At 39.3% G+C, this 17,451-nt stretch overlaps 1 protein-coding gene across 1 annotated transcript in view; it reads right to left on the reverse strand.

Moving 5' to 3' along the window:
* DCDC1 (doublecortin domain containing 1) overlaps positions 1 to 17,451 on the reverse strand; it is a gene marked incomplete at its 3' end in the record, with an annotated part of 485,061 nt that overhangs the window by 404,546 nt on the left and 63,064 nt on the right. Inside the window, 1 exon segment of the mRNA XM_081241118.1 lies at positions 13,511 to 13,553. Within this exon segment, the coding sequence (XP_081097244.1) occupies positions 13,511 to 13,553 (43 nt within the window).

The following is a 17,451-nucleotide window of genomic DNA, read 5'->3' on the forward strand; positions in this document are numbered from 1 at the left end:
AACTAGAGAGTAAAATAAACATTATAACCATAGTTGGCCTAAAAGCAGCCACCAATTAAGAAAGCGTTCAAGCTCAACACTAAAACAATGTTTAATCCTAATAATAAATAAATTAACTCCTAGCCTGACTATTGGACTAATCTATACAAACATAGAAGCAATACTGTTAATATGAGTAACAAGAAATTTTTCTCCTCGCACAAGCTTATATCAGTAACTGATAATATACTGATAGTTAACAACTAATAAATAAAACCCAACACTAAATTATTTATTAAAAGTACTGTTAACCCAACACAGGTGTGCATTAAGGAAAGATTAAAAAAAGTAAAAGGAACTCGGCAAACATAAACCCCGCCTGTTTACCAAAAACATCACCTCTAGCATAATCAGTATTAGAGGCACTGCCTGCCCAGTGACAATCGTTAAACCGCCGCGGTATTCTGACCGTGCAAAGGTAGCATAATCATTTGTTCTTTAAATAAGGACTTGTATGAATGGCCACACGAGGGTTTTACTGTCTCTTACTTTTAATCAGTGAAATTGACCTCTCCGTGAAGAGGCGGAGATAAAAAAATAAGACGAGAAGACCCTATGGAGCTTTAATTAACCAACCCAAAAAACCACAAATCCAGGTCGGTTTCTATCTATTACGCATTTCTCCCAGTACGAAAGGACAAGAGAAATAAGGCCAACTTTAAAAAAGCGCCTTCAAACAATTAATGAATTAATCTCAATTTAATAAACGTAGCGCAAATTAAACCTGCCCAAGACCAGGGCCTTGTTGAGGTGGCAGAGTCCGGCAATTGCATAAAACTTAAACTTTTACATTCAGAGGTTCAATTCCTCTTCTCAACAAAATGTTTATAATTAACATCCTAATACTTACACTCCCTATCCTCCTAGCCGTAGCATTCCTAACATTAGTAGAACGCAAAATTCTAGGCTACATGCAACTCCGAAAAGGACCAAACATCGTAGGCCCATATGGCCTACTCCAACCCTTTGCTGATGCAATTAAACTATTCACCAAAGAACCTCTACGACCAGCCACATCCTCAACCACTATATTCATCATCGCACCAATCCTTGCCCTAACCCTAGCCCTCACAATATGATGCCCCTTACCCATACCACACCCCCTCATCAACATAAACCTAGGAGTATTGTTTATACTAGCAATATCAAGCCTAGCCGTCTACTCCATCCTATGATCAGGCTGAGCTTCTAATTCAAAATACGCACTAATTGGAGCCCTCCGAGCAGTAGCACAAACAATTTCATACGAAGTAACACTAGCTATTATCCTCCTATCAGTACTTTTAATAAATGGCTCTTTCACTCTATCTACACTAGCTACAACACAAGAACAACTATGATTACTATTTCCTTCTTGACCACTAGCTATAATATGATTTATCTCTACCCTAGCAGAAACTAACCGGGCTCCTTTTGACCTGACAGAAGGAGAATCAGAGCTTGTATCTGGATTCAATGTAGAATACGCAGCAGGACCTTTTGCCCTATTCTTCCTAGCAGAATACGCCAACATTATCATAATAAATATACTTACAACCATCCTCTTCTTAGGAACATTCCACGACCCCCACACACCAGAACTATATACAACAAACCTTATCCTCAAAACACTACTACTCACAATATCATTCCTATGAATCCGAGCATCCTATCCACGTTTCCGATACGACCAACTAATGCACTTACTCTGAAAAAATTTCCTTCCTCTAACACTAGCCCTCTGTATATGACATGTATCACTACCCATTATGACAGCGGGCATCCCTCCTCAAACTCAATAAAAGAAATATGTCTGACAAAAGAATTACTTTGATAGAGTAAATAATAGAGGTTTAAACCCTCTTATTTCTAGAATAACAGGGATCGAACCTATTCTTAAGAATCCAAAATTCTCCGTGCTACCATATTACACTACAATCTATAGTAAGGTCAGCTAAATAAGCTATCGGGCCCATACCCCGAAAATGTTGGTTTACATCCCTCCCATACTAATAAATCCACCCGTCTTTATCACCATCCTAATAACCCTCATTCTAGGCACAACAATCGTAATAATTAGCTCCCACTGATTATTTGCCTGAATTGGATTTGAAATAAACATAATAGCCATCATCCCTATTATAATAAAAAACCCTAGCCCCCGAGCCACAGAAGCCTCCACTAAATATTTTCTAACACAAGCCACTGCATCCATACTACTCATAATAGCCATTATTATTAACTCAATATATTCCAGTCAATGAACCATTACAAATCTATTCAATCCAACAGCATCTATACTAATAACAATAGCCCTAGCCATCAAGCTAGGACTATCTCCATTCCACTTCTGAGTACCCGAAGTAACACAAGGCATCCCCCTAACTACAGGCCTAATCCTACTCACATGACAAAAACTCGCACCACTATCAATCCTTTACCAAATTTCACTATCAATTAACTTAAACCTAATATTAACAATATCCCTACTCTCAATCCTAATCGGAGGCTGAGGCGGACTAAACCAAACACAACTCCGAAAAATTATAGCTTACTCATCAATCGCACACATAGGATGAATAACAGCCATTCTACTGTACAATCCAACCTTAACCCTACTAAACCTATTAATCTATATTACAACAACCTTTACAATATTTATATTACTTATCCAAAACTCTACCACCACCACACTATCATTATCTCAAACATGAAACAAAACACCTATTACCACGACCCTTACCATACTTATCCTACTCTCTATAGGAGGACTTCCTCCGCTCTCAGGGTTTATACCCAAATGAATAATTATCCAAGAATTAACAAAAAATGATACTCTCATCATACCAACATTCATAGCCATCACAGCCCTACTCAATCTATATTTCTACATACGCCTTACCTATTCTACAGCACTAACCTTATTTCCCTCTATAAATAATATAAAAATAAAATGACAATTCCACTCCACAAAACGAATAACCCTCCTACCAACAGCAATCGTAGTATCTACAATACTCCTACCCCTTACACCAATAATCCCTACCTTACTATAGAAGTTTAGGTTAAACCAGACCAAGGGCCTTCAAAGCCCTAAGTAAGTACAATCCACTTAACTTCTGCCCATAAGGACTGCAAGATCACACCTCACATCAATTGAACGCAAATCAAACACTTTCATTAAGCTAAGTCCTCATTAGATTGGAGGGATACATTTCCCACGAACTTTTAGTTAACAGCTAAATACCCTAGTCAACTGGCTTCAATCTACTTCTCCCGCCGCGAGAAAAAAAAGGCGGGAGAAGTCCCGGCAGGATTGAAGCTGCTTCTTTGAATTTGCAATTCAAAATGACTATTCACTACAGGACCTGGCAAAAAGAGGACTCTACCTCTGTTTTTAGATTTACAGTCTAATGCCTACTCGGCCATTTTACCTATGTTCATAAATCGCTGACTATTCTCAACTAACCACAAAGACATTGGCACTCTATACCTGTTATTTGGTGCCTGAGCAGGAATAGTGGGCACTGGTCTAAGCTTATTAATCCGCGCTGAGCTAGGTCAACCTGGCACACTAATCGGAGACGACCAAGTTTATAATGTACTAGTGACAGCCCACGCCTTCGTAATAATCTTTTTTATAGTCATACCTATCATAATTGGTGGGTTTGGAAACTGACTAGTTCCCTTAATAATTGGATCGCCCGACATAGCCTTTCCTCGTATAAATAACATAAGTTTCTGACTACTTCCCCCCTCCTTCCTACTACTAATAGCATCTTCAATGATTGAAGCCGGCGCAGGCACAGGCTGAACCGTCTACCCCCCTCTAGCCGGAAACCTAGCACATGCAGGAGCCTCCGTCGATCTTACTATCTTTTCTCTACACCTAGCAGGCGCATCTTCAATTCTAGGGGCCATCAACTTCATTACAACCATCATTAACATAAAACCTCCCGCTATAACTCAATACCAAACACCTCTATTCGTATGATCAGTCTTAGTTACAGCAGTGCTACTTCTACTATCACTGCCCGTTCTAGCAGCTGGAATTACTATACTATTAACTGACCGAAACCTAAACACAACCTTCTTTGATCCTGCAGGAGGAGGAGACCCGATCCTATACCAACATCTTTTCTGATTCTTTGGCCATCCCGAAGTATACATTCTGATTCTACCCGGTTTTGGGATAATCTCACATATCGTAACCTATTACTCAGGAAAAAAAGAACCTTTCGGGTACATAGGAATAGTTTGAGCCATAGTCTCTATCGGATTCCTAGGCTTTATCGTATGAGCCCACCATATATTTACAGTCGGAATAGACGTCGACACACGAGCATATTTCACATCAGCTACCATAATTATTGCTATCCCTACAGGAGTCAAAGTTTTCAGTTGACTAGCAACGCTTCATGGAGGAAACATCAAATGATCTCCCGCTTTAATATGAGCCTTAGGCTTTATTTTCCTCTTTACTGTAGGTGGCCTAACCGGCATTGTCCTGGCCAACTCATCCTTAGACATTGTACTCCATGATACTTATTACGTAGTTGCCCATTTCCACTATGTACTCTCAATAGGAGCTGTCTTTGCCATCATAGGAGGATTCGTCCACTGATTCCCCCTATTCTCAGGATATACACTCAACTCAACATGAGCAAAAATTCACTTTGTAATCATATTTGTAGGCGTAAATCTAACATTTTTTCCCCAACACTTCCTAGGCCTATCCGGTATACCCCGACGATACTCAGACTATCCAGATGCTTATACAACATGAAATACTATCTCATCAATAGGCTCCTTTATCTCACTAACAGCAGTCATACTAATAATTTTCATCATCTGAGAGGCATTCGCATCCAAACGAGAAGTACTAACAGTAGATCTGACCTCTACTAATCTCGAATGACTAAATGGATGTCCCCCACCATACCACACATTTGAAGAACCAGCATTCGTTAATCCAAAATGATCAAGAAAGGAAGGAATCGAACCCCCTATAATCGGTTTCAAGCCAACACCATAACCACTATGTCTTTCTTTATAAACGAGATATTAGTAAAACCTTATATAACTTTGTCAAAGTTAAGTCACAAGTGAAAACCTTGTATATCTCTATGGCATATCCTCTCCAACTAGGCTTTCAAGACGCAACATCACCTATCATAGAAGAACTCCTACATTTCCATGATCACACACTAATAATTGTCTTTCTAATTAGCTCCTTAGTCCTATATATCATCACCCTAATACTCACAACCAAACTAACACATACCAGCACAATAGACGCCCAAGAAGTAGAGACCATTTGAACTATCCTTCCAGCTATTATTCTAATCCTAATCGCTCTTCCCTCACTACGAATTCTCTACATAATAGATGAAATCAATAACCCCTCCCTTACAGTTAAAACTATAGGCCACCAGTGATACTGAAGCTACGAATATACCGACTATGAAGATCTAAACTTCGACTCATACATAATCCCAACATCAGACCTAAAACCCGGAGATCTACGACTACTAGAGGTAGATAACCGAATAGTATTACCCATAGAAATAACAATCCGAGTATTAGTGTCTTCCGAAGACGTATTACACTCATGAGCCGTACCCTCTCTAGGACTAAAAACAGACGCCATTCCTGGACGCCTAAACCAAACAACTCTGATATCAACACGACCAGGTCTATTTTACGGACAATGTTCAGAAATCTGTGGTTCCAACCATAGCTTCATACCAATTGTTCTCGAACTAGTGCCCCTAGAAAACTTTGAAAAATGATCTACATCAATATTATAACTTCATTAAGAAGCTAAATTAGCATTAACCTTTTAAGTTAAAGATCGAAAGCCCAAACTTTCCTTAATGGTATGCCACAACTAAACACATCAACATGACTTCTCGTTATTTCATCAATATTCTTAGCCCTTTTCATACTATTTCAACTAAAAATCTCAAAACATTTTTATTACCCCACCCCTAAAACAACCACTAAGCCACAAAATCAACAAACCCCTTGAAACACTACATGAACGAAAATCTATTTGCTTCTTTCACAGTACCAATAATATTAGGTATCCCCATCACCACTCTAATTATTATATTCCCTACTATCTTATTCCCCTCACCAAACCGACTAATTAACAACCGCACAATTTCCCTCCAACAATGATTGACTAAACTTACATTAAAACAACTAATAAACACACATAGCCCTAAAGGCCAAACTTGATCCCTAATACTTATTTCACTCCTCCTATTCATTGCCTCTACAAACCTCCTCGGAATATTACCCCACTCATTTACACCCACAACACAACTCTCAATAAACATCGGAATAGCTATTCCCTTATGAGCTGGCACAGTCATCACAGGTTTCCGCAACAAAACAAAATTATCCCTAGCCCACCTCCTACCACAAGGCACACCCACCTTCCTTATTCCCATACTAGTGATTATTGAAACTATTAGCCTACTCATCCAACCAGTAGCACTAGCCGTACGACTAACCGCTAACATCACAGCAGGACATCTATTAATACATCTAATTGGTAAAACAACCCTTGTACTAATAAGCATTAACTTATCTGTAGCCTTTATTACATTTACAATCCTCATTCTACTAACTATCCTTGAATTCGCTGTTGCCCTAATCCAAGCTTACGTGTTCACCCTCCTAGTAAGCCTATATCTGCACGACAATACATAATGACCCACCAAACTCACTCCTACCACATAGTAAATCCTAGCCCTTGGCCCCTCACAGGAGCTCTCTCAGCACTTCTAATAACATCAGGACTAATCATATGATTCCACTTTAACTCAATTCTCCTACTTACTTTAGGCCTACTAACAATTATTTTAACCGTCTCTCAATGATGACGAGATGTTATCCGAGAAAGCACCTTCCAAGGCCACCATACACCAACAGTTCAAAAAGGACTTCGATACGGTATGATCCTATTCATCTTGTCCGAAGTCCTATTCTTCACAGGCTTTTTCTGAGCCTTCTACCATTCAAGCCTTGCCCCCACCCCTGAATTAGGCGGATGCTGACCTCCAACAGGAATCCACCCTCTAAACCCCTTAGAAGTCCCACTCCTCAATACTTCTGTCCTACTAGCTTCAGGTGTATCCATCACCTGAGCTCATCATAGCCTCATAGAAGGAAACCGTAAACATATGCTCCAAGCCCTCTTCATTACAATTACACTCGGCATCTATTTCACCCTACTACAAGCATCAGAATATTACGAAGCTCCTTTCACAATCTCAGATGGAATCTACGGATCTACTTTCTTTGTAGCTACTGGCTTTCACGGACTACACGTCATCATCGGATCTACATTCCTTATTGTATGCTTCCTACGCCAAATAAAATTTCACTTTACATCAAGCCACCACTTCGGCTTTGAAGCCGCCGCCTGATACTGACATTTCGTAGATGTTGTATGACTATTTCTCTACGTATCCATCTATTGATGAGGTTCATAGTCCTTTTAGTATCAACAAGTACAACTGACTTCCAATCAGTTAGTTTCGGTACACTCCGAAAAAGAACAATAAACCTTTTACTAACATTACTAACAAATATAACTCTAGCTCTACTACTCGTAACTATCGCCTTCTGACTACCTCAACTAAACACATACGCAGAAAAAACAAGCCCTTATGAGTGTGGATTTGACCCCATAGGATCTGCTCGCCTACCTTTCTCCATAAAATTTTTCCTAGTAGCAATCACCTTCCTCCTTTTCGATCTAGAAATCGCCCTCCTACTTCCCCTTCCCTGGGCAATCCAAACAAATAACCTAAATACAATACTTACTATAGCCTTATTTTTAATCTCCCTGCTAGCAGCCAGCCTAGCCTATGAATGAACCCAAAAAGGCCTAGAATGGGCCGAATATGGTATTTAGTTTAAACCAAAACAAGTGATTTCGACTCACTAGACTGCGATCCAAACTCACAAATACCAAGTGTCCTTAGTCTATATAAACATTATCATAGCCTTTACCCTATCCCTTGTAGGCCTACTAATATATCGGTCTCACCTAATATCTGCACTACTCTGTATGGAAGGTATAATACTATCACTATTCATCCTAACAGCCCTCGTTGTCCTAAACTCACACTTTACCTTGGCTAGCATAATACCAATTATTCTTTTAGTATTCGCAGCTTGTGAGGCAGCCATCGGACTAGCTCTATTAGTCACAATTTCCAATACATATGGCACTGACTACGTACAAAATCTCAATCTCCTCCAATGTTAAAATTTATTATCCCTACCATCATATTAATACCCTTGACCTGACTATCAAAAAGCAACTATATCTGAATTAACTCTACAACCCACAGCTTACTAATTAGCTTCACAAGCCTTCTTCTCCTTAACCAGTTTAACGATAACAGCCTTAACTACTCCTCAACATTCTTCTCTGACTCCCTTTCTACACCACTTCTAATATTAACAATATGACTCCTCCCCTTAATACTAATAGCAAGCCAATACCACCTTCTCAAAGAACCCCTTACCCGAAAAAAACTTTATATCACAATATTAATCACATTACAAGCACTTCTAATTTCAACATTCACTGCCATAGAACTAATCCTATTCTATATTATATTTGAGGCTACATTAATTCCAACCCTCATTATTATTACTCGCTGAGGCAATCAAACAGAACGACTTAACGCAGGACTCTACTTCTTATTCTATACATTAATCGGATCTCTCCCACTACTAGTAGCACTAACATACCTACAAAATACAATAGGAACCCTAAATTTTCTTTTATTACAATATTGAACCCAACCATTAACCTCGTCCTGATCCAATACTCTAATATGACTGGCCTGCATAATAGCTTTCCTAGTAAAAATACCCCTCTACGGATTACACCTTTGATTACCCAAAGCACATGTAGAGGCCCCTATTGCAGGCTCAATAGTTCTTGCAGCTGTACTTCTAAAACTAGGAGGCTATGGCATATTACGAATTACACCACTACTCAACCCCCTAACAGAACACATAGCCTACCCATTCCTTATATTATCCCTTTGAGGAATAATTATAACTAGTTCTATCTGTCTACGCCAAACAGACTTAAAATCACTCATCGCATACTCTTCAGTAAGCCATATAGCACTCGTCATCACAGCCATCCTCATTCAAACACCCTGAAGTTACATAGGGGCTACCGCCCTAATAATCGCTCATGGCCTAACCTCCTCTATGCTATTCTGCCTAGCAAACTCAAACTACGAACGAATCCACAGCCGAACTATAATCCTAGCACGAGGCTTACAAATCTTCCTTCCACTAATAGCCACCTGATGACTACTAGCAAGTCTAGCAAATCTTGCTCTACCCCCCACTATCAACTTAATTGGAGAACTGCTTGTGGTTATATCAACTTTCTCATGATCAAACCTCACCATTATTCTAATAGGAACAAATATTGTAATCACAGCCCTATACTCTCTATACATACTAATCATAACACAACGCGGCAAACACACACACCATATCAATAACCTTATCCCTTCCTTTACACGAGAACATACTCTAATAGCCCTACATATTGTACCCTTACTACTCCTCTCCTTAAACCCCAAAATTATTATAGGCTCCCTTTATTGTAAATATAATTTAATAAAAATACTAGTTTGTGAAACTAGCAATAGAAGATAAAACCTTCTTATTTACCGAAAAAGTACTGCAAGAACTGCTAACTCATGCTCCCACACCTAACACTGTGGCTTTTTCAAACTTTTAAAGGATAGGAGTTATCCATTGGTCTTAGGAACCAAAAACTTGGTGCAACTCCAAATAAAAGTAATAAACCTATTTACATCCTTCATCCTACTTACACTATCAATTCTAACAGCCCCAATCCTAATGTCTAGTACTAACTTCTACAAAAGCAACAAATACCAACATTACGTAAAAAACATTACTCTCTGTGCCTTCATCACTAGCTTAATTCCAGCAATAATATATCTTCACACAAACCAAGAGATACTCATCTCAAACTGACACTGAATTACTATTCAAACCCTTAAACTAACACTCAGCTTTAAAATAGATTATTTCTCACTCATGTTCATCCCCGTAGCACTATTTATTACATGATCCATTATAGAATTCTCAATATGATACATACACTCCGACCCTTATATCAACCAGTTCTTTAAATATCTTCTCCTTTTTCTCATCACCATACTCATCCTTGTAACAGCTAACAACCTCTTCCAACTTTTCATCGGATGAGAAGGAGTAGGCATCATATCCTTTCTACTTATCGGCTGATGATTCGGACGAGCAGATGCAAACACAGCTGCCCTTCAAGCAATCCTATACAATCGTATCGGAGACATTGGTTTCCTCTTATCTATAGCATGATTTCTATCTAATACAAACACATGAGACTTACAACAAATCTTCATACTCAACCAAAACCCCCTAAACCTCCCTCTCATAGGACTTGTACTAGCCGCAGCTGGAAAATCAGCCCAATTTGGCCTTCATCCCTGACTCCCTTCAGCAATAGAAGGCCCTACTCCAGTTTCAGCCCTACTCCACTCAAGTACAATAGTCGTAGCAGGAATCTTCTTACTTATCCGTTTCTACCCCTTAATAGAAAATAACAAATCTGCTCAAACTATAGCCCTTTCTCTAGGTGCTCTCACAACCCTATTTACAGCTATCTGTGCTCTTACACAAAACGACATTAAGAAAATTATCGCCTTTTCTACCTCCAGCCAACTAGGCTTAATAATAGTAACCATCGGCCTCAATCAACCCCACCTAGCATTTCTTCACATCTGTACACACGCCTTTTTTAAAGCCATACTATTCCTATGTTCTGGCTCCATCATTCACAACCTAAACAACGAACAAGATATTCGAAAAATGGGGGGATTATACAAAATCCTTCCCTTTACCACAACAGCCCTTATTGTAGGATGCCTTGCATTAACAGGAATACCATTCCTAGCCGGATTCTACTCTAAAGACCCCATCATTGAAGCCGCCACTTCGTCTTATACCAACGCCTGAGCCCTATTACTAACCCTAATCGCCACTTCCCTTACAGCCATCTACAGCACTCGCATCATTTTCTTCGCACTACTAGGACAACCTCGCTTCCCACCTCTTGCTGACATTAACGAAAATAACCCACTATCAATTAACCCCATCAAACGTCTACTAATTGGAAGCATTTTTGCCGGCTTTATTCTAACCAACAATATCCCCCCAACAACCACTCCTCTAATAACAATACCCCTACATCTAAAACTAACCGCTCTTATCATAACAATCCTAGGTTTTACCCTTGCACTCGAAATCAACCTTAACACACAATATCTAAAACATACCCACACCTCAAACTTCTCTAAATTCTCAACCCTGCTAGGATACTTTCCCACAATTATGCACCGCCTACCCCCTCACTTAAACCTATCAATAAGCCAAAAACTATCAACATCTTTACTAGACCTAACCTGACTAGAAACTATTCTACCAAAAACCACAAGTCTTATCCAAATAAAAGCCTCCACATTAACCTCAAACCAACAAGGCCTTATCAAACTATACTTCTTATCATTCCTCATTACTATCACCCTTAGCCTAATCCTACTTAATTACCCCGAGTAATCTCTATAATAACTACAACACCAATAAACAAAGACCAACCTGTTACAATCACTAACCAAGTCCCATAGCTGTATAATGCAGCAATACCCATAGCCTCTTCACTAAAAAAACCAGAATCTCCCGTATCATAGATAACTCAATCTCCTACTCCATTAAACTCAAACACAAACTCCACTTTCTCACTTTCTAAAACACATAATACTACTAAAAATTCTACTACTAACCCTAAAAGAAATGCCCCTAACACAACTTTATTAGAAACCCAAACTTCAGGATACTGCTCGGTAGCCATAGCAGTCGTATAACCAAATACAACCAACATCCCTCCCAAATAAATTAAAAACACTATTAAACCTAAAAAAGACCCACCAAAATTTAAAACAATACCACACCCAACACCACCACCCACAATCAACCCTAAACCCCCATAAATAGGTGAAGGTTTTGAAGCTACTCCTACAAAACTAATTACAAAAATAATGCTTATAATAAAAACAATGTATGTTATCATCATTCTCACATGGACTCTAACCATGACCAATGACATGAAAAATCATCGTTGTATTCAACTATAAGAACACTAATGACCAACATTCGAAAAACACACCCACTAATAAAAATTATCAACAACGCATTCATCGACCTTCCCACTCCATCAAATATCTCTTCATGATGAAATTTCGGCTCCCTACTTGGCTTCTGCCTAATCATACAAATCCTCACAGGCTTATTCCTAGCAATACACTACACACCAGATACAACAACAGCCTTTTCATCTGTCATACATATCTGTCGAGACGTTAACTATGGCTGAATCATCCGATATTTACACGCAAATGGAGCTTCCATATTCTTTATCTGCCTTTACGCACACATTGGACGTGGCCTATACTATGGCTCTTACATCTTCCAAGAAACATGAAATATCGGAGTAATCCTACTTTTTACAGTTATAGCCACTGCATTCGTAGGCTACGTCTTACCCTGAGGACAAATATCATTCTGAGGCGCAACTGTTATTACTAACCTCCTATCCGCTATTCCCTACATCGGCACTACCCTAGTTGAATGAATCTGAGGTGGCTTTTCCGTAGACAAAGCCACATTAACACGCTTCTTCGCCTTCCACTTTATCCTCCCATTTATTATTCTAGCCCTAGCAATCGTCCACCTACTATTTCTCCATGAAACAGGATCTAACAACCCTACAGGAATTCCATCCGATATAGATAAAATTCCATTCCACCCCTACTACACAATTAAAGATATCCTGGGAGCCCTACTACTAATTCTAACCCTACTCGCACTAACCCTATTCGCACCTGACCTGCTAGGAGACCCCGATAACTATACCCCAGCAAACCCACTCAGCACCCCAGCCCACATCAAACCAGAGTGGTATTTCCTATTCGCATACGCAATCTTACGATCAATTCCCAATAAACTAGGAGGCGTCTTAGCCTTACTACTTTCAATTCTCATTCTATTGTTTATTCCCCTACTCCATACGTCCAAACAACGAAGCATAATATTCCGACCCTTCAGCCAACTCCTCTTTTGACTATTAATCGCAGACTTCCTAACCCTAACATGAATCGGAGGCCAACCCGTAGAATATCCCTACACAATCATAGGCCAACTAGCATCGATCCTATACTTTCTCCTAATCCTAGTACTAATACCAACAGCCAGCCTCATCGAAAACAAATTACTAAAATGAAGAGTCTTTGTAGTATAAAAATACCCCGGCCTTGTAAACCGGAAATGGAGATAAACCCCATCTCCCTAAGACTTCAGGGAAGAAGCATTATACTTCACCATTGTCCAAGTTACTTTCTTCATTAACAACAGATGGTCTAGAAGAGAATTTTTTTTTAAGTCAGGTCAATATTTGGCTTCAAAATTAAAAATGGACACATCATGCTTCCCCTCCCCTTATTACCTATATCATATACACTGGCCAGTCTCCATTTAGATGCTGGTTTCCTGAAATGCTACCACCAGCTTCCCACTAACCGTGACATAAGCTGTAGCAAGCTGTCTGCTCTGATAGCCTGCATAAATCATCATTTCTGAAGGGAGCAGATGTTCAGGGTATGAAAGAGTAATACCACAATTTAGTCCTAATTAAAATTCACCTTAACATGCCTCCATCACTGATCAGATGCACTGGGCTGAAAGGGTCCACTGAAAGGGTCCAAGGTCCTTTGCTTAGTATAAAACAACATGGGTCCTGAACTTTTGCGTTCTTTGGTGTTGGGAAAACACTTTTTTTTAAATCTTTAATATGATTATTATCCAAGTTGCTTTAAAGATGGATGATCTCCAAATAGTAACCTTATACATAATTCTTCTCCTGTGACTAGAATGAAGGTGGCTTCTAGGACATCTTTGGTAACAGGTTGAAACTATTTCACTGAAAATGAAAACCAGTTTTTCATTAACAATTTACTTTGACCCATACATTTTCAAAGATGTGTGCATGAATATAAGTTTCAAAACTCCTACTAACATTAATGGGAGTGCAAATAAATTACTATGTATGATTTTGAAAATGTAAGGGTAAGAACAGAAGTGTAGTATATTGCATACTAAGTTGCTGTCACCATTTCTCCCTTTTCAAGAGGTTTCATTTCATAAATAAATAATTTGCACCTTGGTTATTCATTTTATTTGTGCATTCAATTTATTTTAGATTATATTTTCTTTTTACATAAATTACAAAAATACAGTTCCTCTGTCATCTGCTCTTCATTTGTCCTAATAAGAGAAATAAATTTTTATTTGCATAGAACTTAAAATGGCTGCATTTATTTGTTTGCCCAAATTTCCAAACAACCCTTCACTATTAGTATTTACCTTGAAAGAAGCATGGCCTCTTTAACCGAGAAATGGTACTTTATATAAATCTGCTAGTATTGATATGAAACATGAACCGGTGGTTGTATACAAACTTCAAGTCCCAGAATGGCTACGTTACATGTTCAAAAAAAACAAAAACACTTTCTCTCCCTCTCTCTCTCTCTCTCTCTCTCTCTCCCACACACACACATACACACACATACACACCCACACATACATACACGTACACACACATATACAGTGGGCAGGAATATGAGCAAAACTTGGAGAATAAATTAAAACTAGAAGATTATAAATATGATTAAGACTTCAAGAAGAGAAAAATTTTTTACAGAAATTAGTTACATATTTTGTCACTTTGTAATCTTAAATTGATAGGAATTAGAATTAGAAAAATAAGCTAGAAGTTAATGAGATCATATATGCCTGAAAGAACTGAGAACAGTGGTCAAATAAATACTTATACACGTACGTTCATAGCAGCACTATTCACAATAGCCAAAGATGGAAACTCAATCTCTACCAATGGGTAAATGGAAAAATAAAGTGTGGTATATACATATGATGGAATATTATTCAGCAATATAAGGAACGAAGTACTGATTCATACTACAATGTGGCTGATCCTCAAAACATTATGCTAAGTCAAAGAAGCCAGACATAGGAGATATACCATATAATTCCATTTATATGAACTATCCAGAATAGGTAAATCCATACAAACAGAATGCAAATTGATGGTTGCCAGGGGCTGGGAGGGTGGGGAATGGGGAGAAATAAATGGATAAGGGGTTTTATTTTGGAATGATGGAAATGTTTTGGAACTACATAGGAATGGTGGTTGCACAACACTGCAAATGTACTAAATGCCACTGATTGTTCACTTTAAATGATTAATTTTATGTTATGTGAATTTCACCAAAATAAAAAAATTAAGAAGGAGGGGGAGGAAGAAGGAGACTACTGATGGCCAGTATCTCTGAAAATAAAAAAAAATCTCTCACTGGGAAAAAAATAAATTCTTGTATTTTGATAGGAGTGTACCCACAATCTGGACACATCACCCCCAGATGCTTTGCATTGTGGAAAGGGTATAATCATTTAAACTAGGTTTGAACCTCAGCTCTGTAACTTAGTGGCCCTAGATGAGTCATACCTCCCTGCATCTTTGATTTCTCATCTACAAAGTATGTAGTGGGCACCGAGTGGTGCCAGCTGATGAGGATTAAATATCTTACATGTAAAAGTACCTAACACATTGAGGTCACTCCATAAATGTTGGCTTCTTTCCCCACATCCCATGCTTATGGAGCTCTAGAGCATATTAACTGTTACATCAGAGTCCAACCAGAAAAACAGAATCCATTCAGAGTATCTGAGCAGAGGGACTGACTGCAGGGAATTGGTTATGTAAGTAATGGAAAAGACCCAGAAACAACAAAAGGACAGTGACACAACCCAGAGATTAGCAACAGCAAAAAACCACTCCCACCAAGACCAGAGGGAGAAGGTGTGACAGGTACTCAGATTTAGAAAATCTTACCAATAAAGCATTTTCCCCTTTGATTTTTCTGACCAGGCCAGAATTAGGTTGAGGTGAGTGAAGGGCCAAGAATGCAAAATTTAAGGAAGCATGCTTGGGGTGGGGCAAGCGCACAGCCCTCAAAGTGAGTGCCTCCTTAAATCTTGTCCTGTAGGTGCTGCACTACTCTCTCCCTAGTCCCAGCCCTGGCTTTGACTATCTCTTCTATATGCAGAATTGCTGAAATTCCACTAAAAATAATGCTATTACCCAGACACTGTTTTATATGATTTACAGGTTTTAACTCACTATAATACCACTGTAATACCATTATCGTCATTTACAGGTGAGAAAATTGAGGCACAGAGAAGTTAAATAGCTTGCCCAAGATCTCACAGCTTGTAGGTCATTGTGCTGGTATATGAAGTCAGTTCTAGAAACTGTGCTCCAAATCACTACACTCTTCTGTCTCCATCATACATTTTCTGCCATTTTTTCAAGTTCAATACCTCTGAAACAAAATTTCACATTTTTTTGCACAACTTGATGCACCCTTCACACTTCTTATTTCTGTCAATGTTTCCACTTTTTTCAAGGTTTTCCACTATCTCAGGGAGATTTTGAACCCTTGTCTCCTATTCATTTCTCTGCAACAAATTGCTTATTCATTCAATGATATTTATTGGGTGTCCACTCCTCAAGGCACCAGGGTGACAACTGTGAATAGGACAGAATAGCTTGTACAGATCACAGCCTCTTGGGGAGAGACAAACAGTGGAAGGCCTCTCTGAAGAGGGGACATCTGAGCCGAGAGGCCTGAATGATGAGAAGTTAGTGATGAAAACCTGAGGGAAGGAGCATTCCGGCAGAGAGAAAATCAAGCACTGAGTCTCCGAGGTGAGAATGAGCTTGGCGGGTTTGAGAAAGAAAAATAAAGTAAGTTTGGACAGGGAGAGAATATGTACTGATAAAGCCAAAAGGTAGAAAGGGGCCAGATTGTGTAGGCCAGGATGAGGGGTTTGGGGTTTATTTTGGATGTGATGGGAAGCCATTGGAAGGCTCTCAGCAGAGCACCTTATGAAGATCAGACTCTCACAGAGTGTAGGGAACACTGGTGGTGTCCCCTGGATTCTTTTCACCAGGCTAGTGTGCCCAAACTCCAGCTGCTGTGACTCCAGGCCATTAACGCCTCACAGATAACCCTTCTCCAGAGACCCGCCCGTCGGCTGAAAGGAACCAGCCACCTAGCCAGGAAATGCCTGTGAGGTGATGAGCTCTTCCTTCCTACTCAGGGGGACAGTCCACAGCCAATGACTGGGGGGGACACAGCAGCCAGTCCCCTTGCCTCAGGGAGGGGCAGCTCAGCGGCG

Source organism: Mesoplodon bidens (assembly GCF_964165515.1).
Source record: "Mesoplodon bidens genome assembly, chromosome: 7".
NCBI lineage: Eukaryota > Metazoa > Chordata > Mammalia > Artiodactyla > Ziphiidae > Mesoplodon > Mesoplodon bidens.